At 35.4% G+C, this 17,050-nt stretch overlaps 1 protein-coding gene across 4 annotated transcripts in view; it reads right to left on the bottom strand.

Moving 5' to 3' along the window:
• The window catches only part of LOC311083258 (uncharacterized protein), a 72,472-nt gene that overhangs the window by 19,274 nt on the left and 36,148 nt on the right, over window positions 1-17,050 (bottom strand). For 2 of the 4 annotated variants that reach the window (XR_014606256.1, XR_014606258.1), the window contains exons 10-22: window positions 16,362-16,531; window positions 15,075-15,190; window positions 13,843-14,006; window positions 12,890-13,040; window positions 12,220-12,288; window positions 10,861-10,950; window positions 10,315-10,455; window positions 9,692-9,885; window positions 9,527-9,612; window positions 7,881-8,007; window positions 6,177-6,320; window positions 5,624-5,701; window positions 5,395-5,472 (exon numbers count right to left, since the gene is read on the bottom strand). Coding sequence is in view for 1 of the 4 variants with exons in the window: in XM_084114670.1 (XP_083970796.1) it covers window positions 335-355; window positions 559-585; window positions 3,181-3,216; window positions 3,435-3,455; window positions 5,395-5,472; window positions 5,624-5,701; window positions 6,177-6,320; window positions 7,527-7,623; window positions 7,881-8,007; window positions 8,529-8,570; window positions 9,331-9,366; window positions 9,527-9,612; window positions 9,692-9,885; window positions 10,315-10,455; window positions 10,861-10,950; window positions 12,220-12,288; window positions 12,890-13,040; window positions 13,843-14,006; window positions 15,075-15,190; window positions 16,362-16,531 (1,888 nt within the window). In the remaining 3 variants the exon portion in view is untranslated. Of the gene's footprint in view, window positions 1-334; window positions 356-558; window positions 586-3,180; window positions 3,217-3,434; window positions 3,456-5,394; window positions 5,473-5,623; window positions 5,702-6,176; window positions 6,321-7,526; window positions 7,624-7,880; window positions 8,008-8,528; window positions 8,571-9,330; window positions 9,367-9,526; window positions 9,613-9,691; window positions 9,886-10,314; window positions 10,456-10,860; window positions 10,951-12,219; window positions 12,289-12,889; window positions 13,041-13,842; window positions 14,007-15,074; window positions 15,191-16,361; window positions 16,532-17,050 lie in introns of all 4 variants that reach the window. The other 2 variants (XM_084114670.1, XR_014606257.1) reach the window with 2 other exon arrangements.

The following is a 17,050-nucleotide window of genomic DNA, read 5'->3' as shown; positions in this document are numbered from 1 at the left end:
CTGGCGAAAATAAAATATATAATATATTAAATAGAAAAATCTTAACAATATTTCACAATATTACTGTTTTTACTGTATTTTGACCAAATAAATATAGCCTTGGTGAAAATAAAAACATCTTTAAAAACCCCTCAAAAAATTTGACCGATAGTGCAACACTCTGTCTCTGTACTGTCAACAACTTGCTAGTAGGCTTATACTATATGGTAATTGCTGCATTGCATCCAGTCACTTTGTCACTGCATGTCTCTGTCGGCTATTTATAATGGTTCATATGTTTGATAAACAGCTTCATAAGGAAGCGCATCAGGTGAGACATATGCCTGTTTCTCACCTTAGCATCTGATTCATCCGACTAGTAATGAGAAATAAAGAACAAGATGAGTAATAGTGAAAAAAAAGAACAAAACAGAAAAAAAGGTGATAGGTGGTAGTAGAAGGCTTTTACTGCCTCGTTGATTAACACAAAATCTTGCAAAACACCCCCCCCCCCCCCCCCACCCACACACACACTCATAGCATCACACACTCCTCTGTACCAGTGTTGAGTGTACAGACCTCATTGCCTTCATCATCAGTGATGGCCTGAGCAGAGGGAGACCAAAAGAAACAGAATTTTGTGTTTGTGACCCCCAGCTTTCAACAAATATGCTCAAACAAGACCACGTTTGCATTTGTATACACACACAGTTATTGCCTAACTGGAAGAAATAAATTATAGTTTACAAGGCCAAAATATTATTAAATGTGGCCAAGCACCAAATGAGAGCATCGCAATGAAAACCATTTTAATGTCTAAGGGAAAGAAATATTAGTAACACTTTACAATAAGGTCTCTTTGTTAAAAGCAGTTAATGCATTAAAGGATTAGATGAAGATGAAAAATGAAAATTATCATCATTTTCACACCCTCATGTCGTTCCAAACAGTAAATCTTTTGTTTTTATTCTGAACACATATCAAGATATTTTAATGAAATCTGAGAGCTTTTTGTCCTTCTATTGACAGCTACGCAACTACCCACTTTGACGCTTCAAAAAGCTCTCAAAGTGGTAGTTGCGTAGCTATCAATGGAGGGACAGAAAGCTCTCAGATTTCATTTAAAATATCTTCATTTGTGTTCCGAAGACGAATGAAAGTCTTACAGGTTTGGAACGACATGAGGGTGAGTAAATTATGACAATTTTTTCATTTTTGGGTGAACTAACCCTTTAACTAATATGAACTAACAATGCGTATATATACAGTGAGGAAAACAAGTATTTGAACACCCTGCTATTTTGCAAGTTCTCCCACTTGGAAATCATGGAGGGGTCTGAAATTATCATCGTAGGTGCATGTCCACTGTGAAAGACATAATCTAAAAAAAAAAATCCAGAAATCACAATATATGATTTTTTAACTATTTATTTGTATGATACAGCTGCAAATAAGTATTTGAACACCTGTCTATCAGCTAGAATTCTGACCCTCAAAGACCTGTTAGTCTGCCTTTAAAATGTCCACCTCCACTCCATTTATTATCCTAAATTAGATGCACCTGTTTGAGGTCGTTAGCTGCATAAAGACACATGTCCACCCCTTACAATCAGTAAGAATCCAACTACTAACATGGCCAAGACCAAAGAGCTGTCCAAAGACACTAGAGACAAAATTGTACACCTCCACAAGGCTGGAAAGGGCTACGGGGAAATTGCCAAGCAGCTTGGTGAAAAAAGGTCCACTGTTGGAGCAATCATTAGAAAATGGAAGAAGCTAAACATGACTGTCAATATCCCTCGGACTGGGGCTCCATGCAAGATCTCACCTCGTGGGGTCTCAATGATCCTAAGAAAGGTGAGAAATCAGCCCAGAACTACACGGGAGGAGCTGGTCAATGACCTGAAAAGAGCTGGGACCACCGTTTCCAAGGTTACTGTTGGTAATACACTAAGACGTCATGGTTTGAAATCATGCATGGCACGGAAGGTTCCCCTACTTAAACCAGCATATGTCGAGGCCCGTCTTAAGTTTGCCAATGACCATTTGGATGATCCAGAGGAGTCATGGGAGAAAGTCATGTGGTCAGATGAGACCAAAATAGAACTTTTTGGTCATAATTCCACTAAACGTGTTTGGAGGAAGAAGAATGATGAGTACCATCCCAAGAACACCATCCCTACTGTGAAGCATGGGGGTGGTAGCATCATGCTTTGGGGGTGTTTTTCTGCACATGGGACAGGGCGAATGCACTGTATTAAGGAGAGGATGACCGGGGCCATGTATTGAGAGATTTTGGGGAACAACCTCCTTCCCTCAGTTAGAGCATTGAAGATGGGTCGAGGCTGGGTCTTCCAACATGACAATGACCCGAAGCACACAGCCAGGATAACCAAGGAGTGGCTCTGTAAGAAGCATATCAAGGTTCTGGCGTGGCCTAGCCAGTCTCCAGACCTAAACCCAATAGAGAATCTTTGGAGGGAGCTCAAACTCCGTGTTTCTCAGCAACAGCCCAGAAACCTGACTGATCTAGAGAAGATCTGTGTGGAGGAGTGGGCCAAAATCCCTCCTGCAGTGTGTGCAAACCTGGTGAAAAACTACAGGAAACGTTTGACCTCTGTAATTTCAAACAAAGGCTACTGTACCAAATATTAACATTGATTTTCTCAGGTGTTCAAATACTTATTTGCAGCTGTATCATACAAATAAATAGTTAAAAAATCATACATTGTGATTTCTGGATATTTTTTTTTAGATTATGTCTCTCACAGTGGACATGCACCTACGATGACAATTTCAGACCCCTCCATGATTTCTAAGTGGGAGAACTTGCAAAATAGCAGGGTGTTCAAATACTTATTTTCCTCACTGTATATTTTTACAGTATTTATTAACCTTTGTTAATGTTACGTAATGAAAATATTCATATTCATGTTAGTTCACAGTGCATTAACTAATGTTAACAGATAAAATATTTGATTTTAAAAATGTATTAGTACATTAACATTAGATACGATTAATAAATGTTGTAGAAGAATTAGTCATTGTTAGTTTATGTTATCTAATATACAGCATTTAACTAATGTTAACATAGGAAACCTTATTGTAAAGTGACCGAAATATTTAAGTGTCAATATGGTCAATATAGGTATTTGGAAGTTAATTTGGGACCCTATCCATAAACACTCTCGACCGACACACCTCCTCATCGTCCTCAGGCTCCTCCTCATTCTCCAGCTGGGAGCAAAAGGAGAGATCAAAGTTAGTGTTTTAGGAATTTTATACTAAGAGAACAACACTACGGAAAACTGAACCATATGGGCGGCACTAAGGTGGAACAACAAGGGCACTACAACCTAGTGAAAAGGTCTAAATACAACACATACTGTAGTAAGGCACAAAATCACACAGAGGATTAGGGATGGTTCATCTTAAAAATACATCTCTTGACCTACCCTCTCTTCCTCAGCAGTAAACTACACACAGACACACACACAAAAATACATATATGGTTAGCTCAGCTAGGATACACATCACCACACAAACAAACACACACACACACACACACACACACAAAATGCATTCAAAAACTGAGAAACAGACTGACATCAAAAATATCTCTTAAGCAGATGATTCAACAGAATCTGTAACATTTGAATGATAATAAACATTCAATTCATTGCTCACCACAAACATATCAAGCGCAAAATGCCAGTAGGTCCATCTTCATCAAACCAAAAAATCAATTTTCATAGACTCACAAAAGCAGACAAAACAACTAGCGCTCACTCTGATGTTAGCATGTTGTTGCTACGCAAACTCTTCGATCCTCTAAGGAGCATAAAAATACCCACAAATACAGGATAAATAAGAGCATTCTGGTACTGCCTTATCCATTAACTCTTTCCTTCCATTATCTCATAATTTATGAGAAAACACTTCATAAATTAGTTATCAGTGTTATAAGGTAGGGGGCGTTATTACGCCTCTCCTGAACAGTATCTCCAAAATCAAAACACAGGCAATGAAGAAGCAGAAACGAGCGATCTCATATGTGAGCAGATGCATATAAAAAATAATGCGATGATCAACAATAAAACAGCATTTCAAAATGGCCTAATGTTATTAGATAAAATATTGACCCAGGAAGTGCTAATTGTGAAAGCTTAGTTAATGGACTCTACTCCATCTGTGTTTTGATCATCGATCTGAATATGATCCAGACATAGTCTTTGACAAAAACGCAATTTGCTCAGCTTTTTGCTCAAAATGTTGCTTTTTTATGAAAGTGTTGATAAAAAAAATAATGCATGAGGCTAGAATTTTGTTTAAAAGCAGAGGTTCTGTTCTTTCTTTGGACATATTGCATGCTCAGAAATTCATACAACAAAATATTCTGGGGGCCATGAAATCTTTGTGAAAATGACCAAAAATGCTGGCAGTGGCTGACAAAAAAAAAAAAAAAAAAAGAAAAAAAAAAGAACCCGCTGGTGGTGAAAGAGTAAAGGGTACTTGTGACACTGTCTTAGATTTTTGTCTAAATGAGGTACACTACCATTCAAGTTTAGGGTCTTAGTTTGGGGTCAGTAAGAAAAGTATTTTTTTTTTTTAAAGAAATGAATACTTTTATTCAGAAAGGATGCATTAAATTGATCAAATGTGACAGTAAAGACCTTTATAATGTTACAAAAGATTCTATTTCTAAAAATTGCTGTTCTTTCAATTCAACAAAGAATCCTGAAAAAAAGTATCAGTTTCCACAAAAATATTAAGCAGCACAACCTTTTTTTTTAACATTGATAATAAGCATCAAGTAATAATAATCAGATAATTTTAGAGTATCAGATAAGCATGTTAGAACGATTTCAGAAGGATCAAGTGACTCTGAGGACTGGAGTAAGCTTAGCTATCACAGAAATAAAAATTACATTCTAAAATATATTAAAATGAAAAACGATCATTTTAAATTGAAATAATACTTTGTAATATTACTGTTTTTATTGTATTTTTGATCAAATAAATGAAATGTTTTGGTGAACATAAGAGACTTTTTTCAAAAACATCTTATCGATCCCAAACTTTTGAATAGTAGTGTACATTATAAAGCACCATACTTTTGTTGCATAAAAAAAGCCTATATAATATAATACTATATATATATATATATATATATATATATAAAATATAAATTTCATCCATTTAAAAATACCATAGTACCACCACAGTACTTTATGTAAAAGTGTTGCATCTGTCTATGTCTATGAAAAAAAAAAAAAGCATAAAAATGTTGCCTAGGTGACAGTTCACTAAAAACTGCAACACAGTTAAACGTTACAGTTACCGTTCCGTTACCCCTCATCTCCTATTCTCCTATTCGCCCTGTCATTAGCTGTTATCACTTCATATTTCCCTCACCTGTTTGGCCCCCATAGATTCAAACATCTTCTCCAACATCACACGTATCTGTTGAACATTATTCATCAACACACACGGCTGCGGGAGATGCAGGAGGGAGTGAACAACACAAAGATAGAGAAAAAGACAAGACAGAATTTAAGCCTAATTGGACTCTTAACCACACAACATTTTAGCAACGAATATAGTGTTTGACTAGTCTTAACAGTTTTTTTTTGTCAGCACTCACCGTCTTTTCTTTCTCACAATAGGAGGAGAAGCTCTTGGTTAGAATAGCACAATACTGCAGGAGCACTTTGGTTATAGTCTGACAGTGAAAGGGGGAAACAATGAAAAGAAAGAACAGATATTACACGTAAACATTATGTAGAGTAAATGAACTACACTTCATACTGAGCTGGTAATCTGGAATGGCAGATAAATTGACTTTGTTGTTGAAAACTAATGAATTCTTCATGGGCAGATGCATTAAGCTGCTGTTTTGTTCCCTGAGATAGACCTCAATATGCTGATTACTGAAAAAAGTGATATATATAAAAAACAATTCTATTTAGTATTTAGTCATGTCCTCACTAAAATCTAATAAAATGTAAATACATCTCAGCTCCAACAAAACCTGTGTGGGCTTCAACAAAGATGTCTCTGCATCAGACGTCTACAGTATGTTAAATATGACTGACAGGCTTATTAACAGATGGTGATGGTCTAAAGACAGCTCATATTTATTTTGCCTCCCTTTTACATCTATCATCTTTCTGACATTCTCTGCTCCTGGTTTTCACCTTGGCAAAGCGTCGGTTGTACTGGGCGACCACTGCAGGATCAGGACAATCTAGTTTCTTGATGATCTCAAAGCTTTGGTTGAGCTGAGTGAAGATGTCCACGACTGAACAGGAGAACAACGCATGCTCAGATGTCTGCTGGAACTGTGGAAAAGCAAGGAAGATGAACTTTTTTTTATATGCTTATTTAATGCGTCTACTCTCAAGGTCCAAACCTGGACATACATACACAACAGAAGTTCTGTTGTTCTGAAAGTCATGATTTTACGACAGAATTGTATGTATCCTAAATAAACAGAAATAAATAGTATTTTCTCACCTTTACAATACTTGACAAAATTACATTTTGATTGGAAATTATGAAAAAATATTCTGTTCAAAAGTTCTCGAATCTTGATTTTTCTATGTTTCCTTCACAGATATCCCGTTTCAAAATGTATCTTAGACATGCTCTTCTTTTAAAAGTTTTCCCCTCAAGTAAATAATTACTTTGAGTAAAAAAAAATATATATATTAGGACAAAATGGTGTAGTCTGGTGGAAATGACACCACTGAAGCAGCTGTAATTTCATAAAATAATAATAATTTTACTCATCAAGGATGCATTAAACTGATAAATTGTGACAGCAAAAAACATCTATAATGTTAAAAATAGATTTTCTTTAAATAAATGCTGTTTTTTTTTATTCATCAAAGAATACTGAAAATATGCATCACAGTTTTCACAAAAATATTAAGCAGCAAAGCAACAAATCAGCATATTAGAATGATTTCTGAAGAATCATGTCACTGGAGTAATGATGCCGACAATTCTGCTTTGCCATCACAGGAATAAATTACATTTTAAAATGTATATATATAGATAAGGAACTCCCGCACACTATCGTAACTTGCAATTTAAAATTAATATTTATTAACACACAACGTTTCGGTCACACGACCTTCACTAATTCACTAATTCACCAAAATGTATATATATAAAAAATTGAAAACAATTATTTTATATTGTAATTATATTTCGCAATAAATGCAGCCTTGGTGAGTATAAATTCTTTCAAAAACATTTAAAAATGTACCAGCCCTAAACTTTTTAACAATATTGTATACATAGAAATTCCTTCGAAAAGTAGCAAAAAAAACGATGAAGGCATGTTAAAAAGCATTTGACCTTTAAATGACTCAAAGCAAATTTGAAGTCTGTTAATTTTAATAAAATTCAACAGTCTTACAGGCGGTAGACAGCAGGCAGCAATTTTATTTGACAAACCATGTTTTAGATCCTAGACCAACAGCCAAGAAGCAATTTATAAGAGAGCAAACCACACAGAAAAGTTAGTTACTGAACCATACCCCCTCTCTTTTATCCCTCTCAAGGGCTCCATGCATAAACTCCATTGACACTTCCTCATTCTCAGCCAGCCACTGGAGAACATATGGCAGAAACCACCTACACATGGGAAATGAAGGAAGAAATATAGAGAAACAGGAGGAGGAATGAAGCAGAAGGGCAGCACAGCAGCAAATAGTCAAGAATGTTTAAACATCAGAAGAAAGTATGCAGGCATGTAAGCCAGGCATGCAGTCGATTTGGGACAGTAGGTGATGACAGAGTGTGAGTGATAAACTGCAGATTATTTGAAGAAAAAAAAGAGAAAACTTTAGCCAAAGATGCTCTGAAGGAGTATTAGAAGCAGCGTGACTCACGATGGGTACTCTGGGACAGAGTCAGAGAAGGCAGGCAGATCGCAGACGTATTCATTGTAGAGCCATTTGACTTTGAAATGCAGATTCATGTAGTCCGCACTTTTACACAACCTCAGCTTCTCATGCTCTGGGGAGACAACAAGCATGAGTCGACAGATTTAATTTAATTTTACCATGTCACGAATTTTCTTCGGCTTCGACATATTAATTATTCGCTAAACTATAAACTAAGAATGAACTGCTGTTTCATCCCAGTCTCAAACTGTCCTCACTCACAGAGGCTAACGCTAAGAAAATGCACTTCACACACATACACTCCAGTTGAAATGTTTGAAGTCAGTAAGAATTTTTTTAAAATATAAATTAATACTTTTATTCAGCAAGGATGCATTAAATGAATCAAAAATGAAACAAATGTAAACCTATAATTAAAATAAATGCCTGTTCTTTTGAACGGTTATTTTAAATTGAAATACTATTTTGCATTATTACCATTTTTACTGTATTTTTGATTAAATAAATGCAGTCTTGATGAGCAGAAGAGACTTCTTTCAAAAACACACAAAAACATTACCGACCCCAAACTTTTGAACAGCAGTGTACACGTGCACACACACACTCTCACAGCGACTTAACTGTATGTCTTACCAGCGTAAAAATCAAGTCTGCGAATATGAAATGTGGCAGGTGCTAAAAACAAGACAAGAAGGCAGCAGGAGAGACGAGAGAGATGAAGAACAATTGAGAAAGAAAGAAAAAAGTGCAGGTGTGCAATAAAAGGGGTGGTTTCAAAAGAAAAGGAGGCTGGGATCAAAAGGAAAAGATGATTTTTTTCAGTGAGGTGCCTAACTCCTGTTTACTCCCTACTCGGAAGATCTAAAACGAAACTGGGGGTTCTATTCTCTAACTCTGATGTAGCAATGAGAGAGTGAGGACTCGAGAAACCTTTAAAGGGGTCTTATCCTCAAAAACAAGATTTGCATTGCTGCTTTGAAATAAAACCTCCACAATGCAAAGCTCACAGCTTGTCACAATAAGCACATTAACATAACACTGAACATATATTTATTATTATTCAGAACCCAGCACCCAATCGTAGTGACAAAAGGAGGAAGTAGGGCCGATACTATACATAATCACCCAATACTAATATTTCACTGTGTCAAAATCATAGAAGCTGAGCTGTTATTAAAGTATTTGGTAGTGCCAACTATATTGGAATCTCAGCTCATTTTGCATGCAAATTCACATTACCTGGTTAATTCAAAGGGTCAACAAACTGGTAGAATATGTTAATGTAAACTAAACATAATAGACGGGCAATATGGTAAAAAGAAATGTTACAAAAGTGTATATATGGCCCCTTAGCAGAGTGATGTGATTATCTTGTATCTATATCCAGACATGTAAGTCCAAGTTCACACTCTCATGACTCCTTATAATCCTTTACCATTCTTCCCATGATCGTAGACGATAAGTTTAAGAACTGAAGACAGAGACAAATAAAAAGGAGAGATGGGGCAATGTTAGGAGGGTAATCTCAAAAAAAGAAAAGAAAAAAGAAAAAAGAATTGTAGTACACACAGACATACTTTAAGGGCACACACACTTCACATACATAATAAATAATGTATATTTCTTCATACCTTCTAGTGCATACTTCATGTCCTGTGCGAAGAGTGTCCACATGACCTCAGCACTGACTTTCCCTACATTTAGCTCCTGAGGAAACCTGCACAGGACACACCAGGTTAAACGTATCAGCTCATGTGTTTGTGTGTGATATTATGTGTATCTGTGCAGTCACTGACTGATTTATGATTGGACTGTATGAGTTCCTGTCCTCCTCTATGATGGAAACTATCAAGGTGATGAGTTTAGGCCAGAAGTCCAAATTCTGAATGCTTGGTCCTGGTTCTTCTACAGCAGCAGTTTCTTCCTCTTTCTCATCCTTCTTATCTTCCTCTTCTTCACCCTCTTCTACCTCTTTCCTTTCTTTTGGTTTCTGTTGAATAGAAAGATAGCATGATGGATACAATGATAGACAGACAGATAGACATAGAAAAAGAGACAAAACGACAGACAGACCAACAGACAAATATAGAAAGAATGGATGGTGTCAGACAGACAGAATGACAAACAGAATGATAGACAGAGCCACCAGACAATAGACATATAGAAAAATAGAATGACAGACAACAAAAGACAGACAGAAAAATAGAATGGAACGACCGACAGACAGGCAGACAGACAGATAGATAGACAGATAGATATCCTAGGTTGAAATGTTGGTATTACCCATGAGAAATTCAACCTCTGATAATGACATAACCTAATCTCCAAATTTGAACATACCATCAAACACAAGTGTAAGCATTCCCATCTGTGTGTATACAAACACACACCTGCGCGTGACGTGAATGTGTTTACTCACAGGTTCCACGGCCGGTTGAAACTGTCTGTTGTACAGCTCTTGGCAGTTGTTAAAGATGTACTCGTATGTGGAGTTGAGGCACGCCTTCACACAGTCCCTGACCACATGGGCCGCACGCGGGGGAGACTGCAGTTCCAGAACCTGGACACAGGGGGCAGCAGAGAAGACAAGAGCATGTCTGTATGTCTATATATAACAATGTAACTCCCGCTAACAAGTGGCATGCTGTCAAATCAATAGTGACTAATCTCCGTTATGAAAGCCCGCACAAAGGCCTCTCTCTTACAGCACAAAGAAATCAATCTTCATCTCAAACCTTCTATTATCCTTTTCTACTGTATGAACTCAGGCAGACAGAAATGTCTGAGCGTTTACTCAAGGCTGACTGAAACACAATTGAATTATTCATCTCCATAGGATCTGTCACTCAATATATGTATTATAAATAAGACCCACATCCCTGTAACTCCCAAACACAGTATAAACAACAAAAAGAGCAATATAGCATGCCATTCCTTGATAAGATTTAGAGGTACGTTCTCATACCTTCAATCTGAAGAATGTAATACTAGTCAATAAATCCACAGTGGATTTGAGATCTGCTAGACGTGGTTTACTGCTGGCTGGGAAATTATTCTGGAGATCAAAGGGACAGAAAGAACATCACAGGAAGCTTGAGTAGGGAGCACAATATGACCCTGGAAAGATAGTAACTTGACAATCATAGAAAAACATTGTATCACAAAAATATATGTATATATGTTATTGATCAAGTCTATATATCGTTATAAAGAGTATACATGCCAGCCACTCTCAAAACCAGTTGAAATACAATAAGACCAAGACTACATGTGATCAGTTGCATCTTAGACTCCACTATGCACATTGTTATTCTGAAATACATAAGATTTATAGTAGGGTCACAATAAAAATATATAGTACACATAAAAATATATGTCAGCAACCATGATTTTTAATGATTGACTTCATTAAAAATTTATGCTAAATATAGAAAAAAATATTTTTCTACAAATTTCTTTACTTTTATGTCTCAGGGATTTTTTTTTTTTAAATGATTTTTTACATATTTTCATACCTTTTAAATACCCTTCATAAATAGATTTTATTGCTTTACCCTTGTCCAAGACCTGACTTTCAATCTTAAACCATGAATATCCATTGCAAAAATATATTAATTATTACATAAATACTTATGTTTTATAAATATAAATGACTTCAATATTTGTGTAAGAATGTTTTATTTTTCATAATTCAACTCTCCCATTGTGGTGGAATTATTTTCACCACAGCCTACAATTCTGCCCCAATTAAGTTTTTTCAAAAGTTAGTGTACTTGTTTACCAAGGAGACAACATGGTAAAGAGCTTGAAATGAAGTATTAAAAAAATGAAAGCTAGGGTAGGCAATTATTGAGTGACTAGCAATAGCAAGCTAGCTTTAGATCTCATTGACCCTCCATTCAGAGCGCTGTCCAACACCACGCCTCCTCTAAAACACATGAACGAGCACGAGTCTGCAATTTTTTTTAAATTACCTAATGTCTCAAAGCACATATCATTAAAAAAAATAATGAATGTAAACAACTTAAAGATCGCTGAATTGTACCACCAGACTGCTGCAGATTCATTTTGCTTTGTATGAAAATACATAGGTTGGCAGGCAGGTATATATGTATAACATATATAGTTTCAACCAGTATAACAAAAAAATTTAGGAAAACGTTGCCTACCCAAGCTTTAAGGTAAATAACATGTGTGAACAAAATATGTTTTATTGTGTGCTATATTCCAATCAAGCTGTAATTTGTTTTACAATACACCATGCTAGGCTGCATCGATTGTCCCTGTAGATCAGGCTAAGTTACAGTACATGATGAATACTTACTCTGTATGTTGACAGGTCAATGCGGAGAGAGTTATGGAGCTGATCCAGCAGTCTAACAAACCGATCTTTCTGCATTAACAGAGAGAAAGATGACTCAGTGGTGAAAAGAATTAAACAAACTAACAAAACAAAATTGGTTGTTTCTTTCTGTATTTGGTAATGTATTTAGTTATAGAGTCAGAGCAAAAATGACAAACCCTCTAACATTTTCAAAGACCCAAGGTACGTTTCTCTGACACTAATCTCCTTCTGAATGAATCAAAGGGTCAGGGATGCTGACAATATTTCATTCATTCACTATGTTGTATCTTTTCAAAATCCCTTTATGAGCAAGATTCTTTCTGCAGAAAGGTCCAGTACAAGAAAGCGAGGAAAGGGATTGTAGCTGTGCACAAATTCAAGCAGATGCATTCATGGTTTGCAAGAATCATCATCTTCAGAATATATCAGTGGATTTGGAATAAAAGGTTTTATGTGACTCTGATTATAGTCACCACCACTCTGTAATCAAATGTATATTTCTTTTTTTTTTTTTTTGCTACATAGCTAGTTTTTATGTCACATTTTACTGAGCATATCCTCATGAATGAACAGAGGTAATAAGCAACCTCTAGTCTGTCCTTATAGTGGTGGGCCAAATTGGCTGTGTGCAATGGCGAGTTAGCATTACCCCAAAGTTGGAGGCATTGAAGCGGTCACAGGCGGAGACGTTGGTGACTGAGGTGGGGTGAGCGTAGAATGCGTTGATGTTGGCCAGGAGCGTGCTCATTACCGCAGGGACACCAGGCAGCATGTATTTTGAGGACAGACATGCAAACTGCCTACAGGTGGACAGACACAGACACCCAGTTATGTCATAATGGTTCCACTTAATTTCGATATTAGTCCACTTTAGACATTCTAATAACTATAAGTAACTTTGCAACTACATGTCAATTAACTCTCATTAGAGTATTAGTAGACTGTAGTAGACTGTTAGGTTATGGTTAGGTGTTAGGGTTCGGGTTGGGAGAATAAGTTGTCTTTTAGTTGGGCAAGTTACTTATAGTCATTAGAATATCTGTTAGGGGACCAACAAAATAATGCATTAGCAGATATTAAGCAGACAGTCTACTAATACTCTAATGACAGTTAGTTGACATGTAGCTGCAAAGTTACTTATACTTAGTAGAATGTCTAAAGTGGACTATCGAAATAAAGTGTTACTGTAATAATAGTAAATGTAAATGTTTTAATAATACATCATATTAATTTTCCTTTTATCAGTATGTGGAGATATTTCCACATCAGTAGATATTTCAAACAATATTTCACTCATTTCAAACAATAAGTCAGTTATTTCAATGTGATTCACTGCTTCTCACCAAAACAAGTCTCTATTGAATAAACAAAAGGCTCATTAACATTCTGTTCGGAATATCAATGTGCACAACTGAACCCAAATATTCAGTCCATTTCAATACCCACTTAGGATTTAAAATTATTTTAAACAACAACTCATATTGTTAAAACTGACTTATTATTGATGGGCACTGATGCGATTACAGAACGCTACCAGCAGACATTTCCTGTCAACAGCAAAGGACCTGTAGCTGTCAGAATACACAGAAAACCATGGCTTACGTCATGGCCTGATAGATGGATTCTATCCCATAGCGCATGGCAAACTCATCTACAATATCTTGAGCAATCTCATCAAAGTAGATCTTCCAGGCATCGTCTCCACGTGCCGTGGGCAACTTCACCACACCCTGCCCTTCAACGTCTGTCACAAAGTGAAAGAAATTCTACAAAAAAAAGAGAGATGGAGAGTGTTTCGAAATTATTTTCTGTTTGTTGGCTTTTGGTATAAATATATTAGAGATTAATTATGTACCATTCAGAAGTTTGGTTTAGTAGGATTTTAATATATATAAAAAAAAAAATCTGGATGCATTTATTTGATTAAAAATACAGTAAAAAACAGTAATATTGTGAAATCATTTAAAATAGGTGTGTGTATATGTGCATATATATATATATATATATATATATATGTGTGTGTGTGTGTGTGTGTGTGTGTGTGTGTGTGTGTGTGTGTGTGTGTGTGTGTGTGTGTGTGTGTGTGTGTGTGTGTGTGTGTGTGTGTGTGTGAATCCTGAAAGAATCAAAGAATCCTGAAAGAAATTTGTACATAACAGTTTTCAACATTGACAATATTTCAATGTTAATAAATGTTTCTTGAGAAGCAAATAAGCATAATATAATGATTTCTGAAGGATCATGTGACACTGAAGACTGGAGTAATGTTTTGCATCACAGGAATAAATTAAAATAGAATTAAAATATAAAACAGTTCTATTTTGTAATAATTGTGATAATATTAAATTGTAATAATATTTCACAATATTACTGTTTTTAATCAAATAAATGCAGCCTTGGTGAGCATTAGATACTTCTTTTAAAAACATAAAAAATCTTAACGATCCCAAATTTTTGAACGGCAGTGTTTATTTATTCCTGTGATGGAATTTGCCGTAAGACATTACTCTTCAGTGTCATATGATCATTCTGAAACATTTCAATATGCCGATCCGGTGCTGAAGAAACATTTCTTATTATTATCACTGTAAAAAACAGGTTGCTTTTAATTTTTGTGGAAATCATGATACATGATGGGATTCAGCATTTGTTTTAAATAGAAATGTTTTGTAACAATGTAAAAGTCTCTATTGTCATTTTTGATTAATTTTAAGCACCCTTACTGAATAAAAGCATTAATTTCTTTAAAAATATATAACAAGAAGTTCTTGAACATTAGTGTACACAGGCATTTGAAATTTAAATTTAAAAATATATAATTGTAAGTGTTTTACCTCGTGCAGACTGGTGTACTGGACATGATAAGGGGCCACTTTCTCTTCCCCTTTAATTTCCACACTTATCTGCAGTCTAATGGCCCCTGATACCGCTGACTTGTCTGTGCGTTTTTCTGCAGAAATAAGAGATTACACATGGTCATTAGACATCTGATATGAAAGTTTACCAGCATCTGCTTCTAATGGAGACCCTTGGCCAAAGCATAATAGGAGATTTACATCCGGCAGTAACATTTAATCAATTTTATCATCAAGCGATAATAAACAGTACTTTCAAATTTAAAGACATCAGACTTAAGATTTTAAAATCAACACCTATCACCTAACCCTTTCTACAATAAATATTTGATCAGAAACAATTTATTGGTGTAGGAAGCCATTATGAACAGATTGGACACAAATGTATTGAGCTCTAATGAAAATCACATCTGAAGAACAGCTTTCTCATTTCTGTAATATTATTATGCAAAGAGAGAAGAAGCCTTGTGGCTGTAGAGTAGTTAAACCATCTGACTGACCGTAAAATGTCCACCAGCAAAGTTGGACATATTAATCGTGCAAGTTTTCATGAATAGCTAAAAGTAAAATTTTGGCATATTTCACAGTAACTTTGTTAAATTCATGCAAATCACTACATTTGAAAATTTTATCTGCTCAGGCTTATTACAACATTAAAAATGAAGCAAGATATATATTATTACAGTTCATATGTTTGGCATGGATCGTTTATTACCTGCACTGAAATCCCAACCCTTAAGCAGACCGATGGTTTAATTTCTTGTGTAACATAATGGAGCCATTCAGTTTTTAGTCCTAATCCCCTTAAGAAAATTAGCACTGTCTAGTCATGGGTTCCCTTGAGAATTTCTAATGGGGTTTTCGAATATCAGTTTTAGATTTATGAGGTGAAAAAAATAAGGTCCTAATTAGCCTGAATGACTTGTTAGCAACTTAACGCAACAAAAAAAAGCACACAAAGGTTTCAAAATCCAGAAGATGTGGAAGATGTGACTGTGTAATTTATGTTATAGAACAAAACATGAAAGCCCTTTTCCAGTAAATGTTAACTACTAAATCAAACTAACTAACTAACTAAAACAACTAATTAAATCAAAAACAACTATTTTAAAACCCATTCAAAATTCCAGAGGGAACCCACAGTGAGACTTCCAGCTGTATAGAACACACAAGTGCTACTTTCAAAACTCCAGAGAAAAGGTTTTTTTTTTTTTAAGCGATCAAAAACTACTCAACATTAAAACACACATAGACTGAGGAACTTACCAAGGTTATACCAGACGTCCATTTCTCCACTTAGGGTTCGGACCTCGATGATGCTCTGACCCAAAAAGTCATCAGATTCCCTTTTGAGACGCTGCTTCACGCGAGACTTTATATCATCATCTTCATCCCATACGCGCAGTTTAATGCGATCAGATGAATTGTGGCACTCACTGGGGAGGTGACAGAAAACAAATCACAAATCACAACGCCTCTGAAAGAGATTTGTTTTTGTATTTGTATTGTTTTGGTTCTAAAATTTTAATTACTTTTGCAAAGCCACAGAAATGTACTATCTGTGATTTCAACACAGTTAACAACAATTCAATATGAACACAAGTTGCTATAATTCTTAAAAACTGTCTTCATTTTAATTAACCAAACTACTAATTCAATTACTTTTAGAATAGTTTATGGTCACTATAATTAAAAAGGAATTTATTTAATAAGCTAAGTATTAATTATTGCTTTTATAAATTGACACTTTATTAAATAATTATAAGGCACATATTAGAGTGGTTTCTAACAACAAAACTTGCTATTGTGGCTTATATATTATTCTGCTGGACTATGCCATAGAATATTGAATGCAATGCAGTGCTTTCTTCCCATACGCATAATAATTTTTTTTAAAGCAGTGTACAGTATACTTTAAAATCTTCTTTAAAATTGTGCACATTGCACGTTGTCTT

Source organism: Abramis brama (genome assembly GCF_963993115.1).
Source record: "Abramis brama genome assembly, chromosome: 5".
Lineage (NCBI taxonomy): Eukaryota > Metazoa > Chordata > Actinopteri > Cypriniformes > Leuciscidae > Abramis > Abramis brama.
This window is presented reverse-complemented; position numbering and strand designations above follow the sequence as displayed.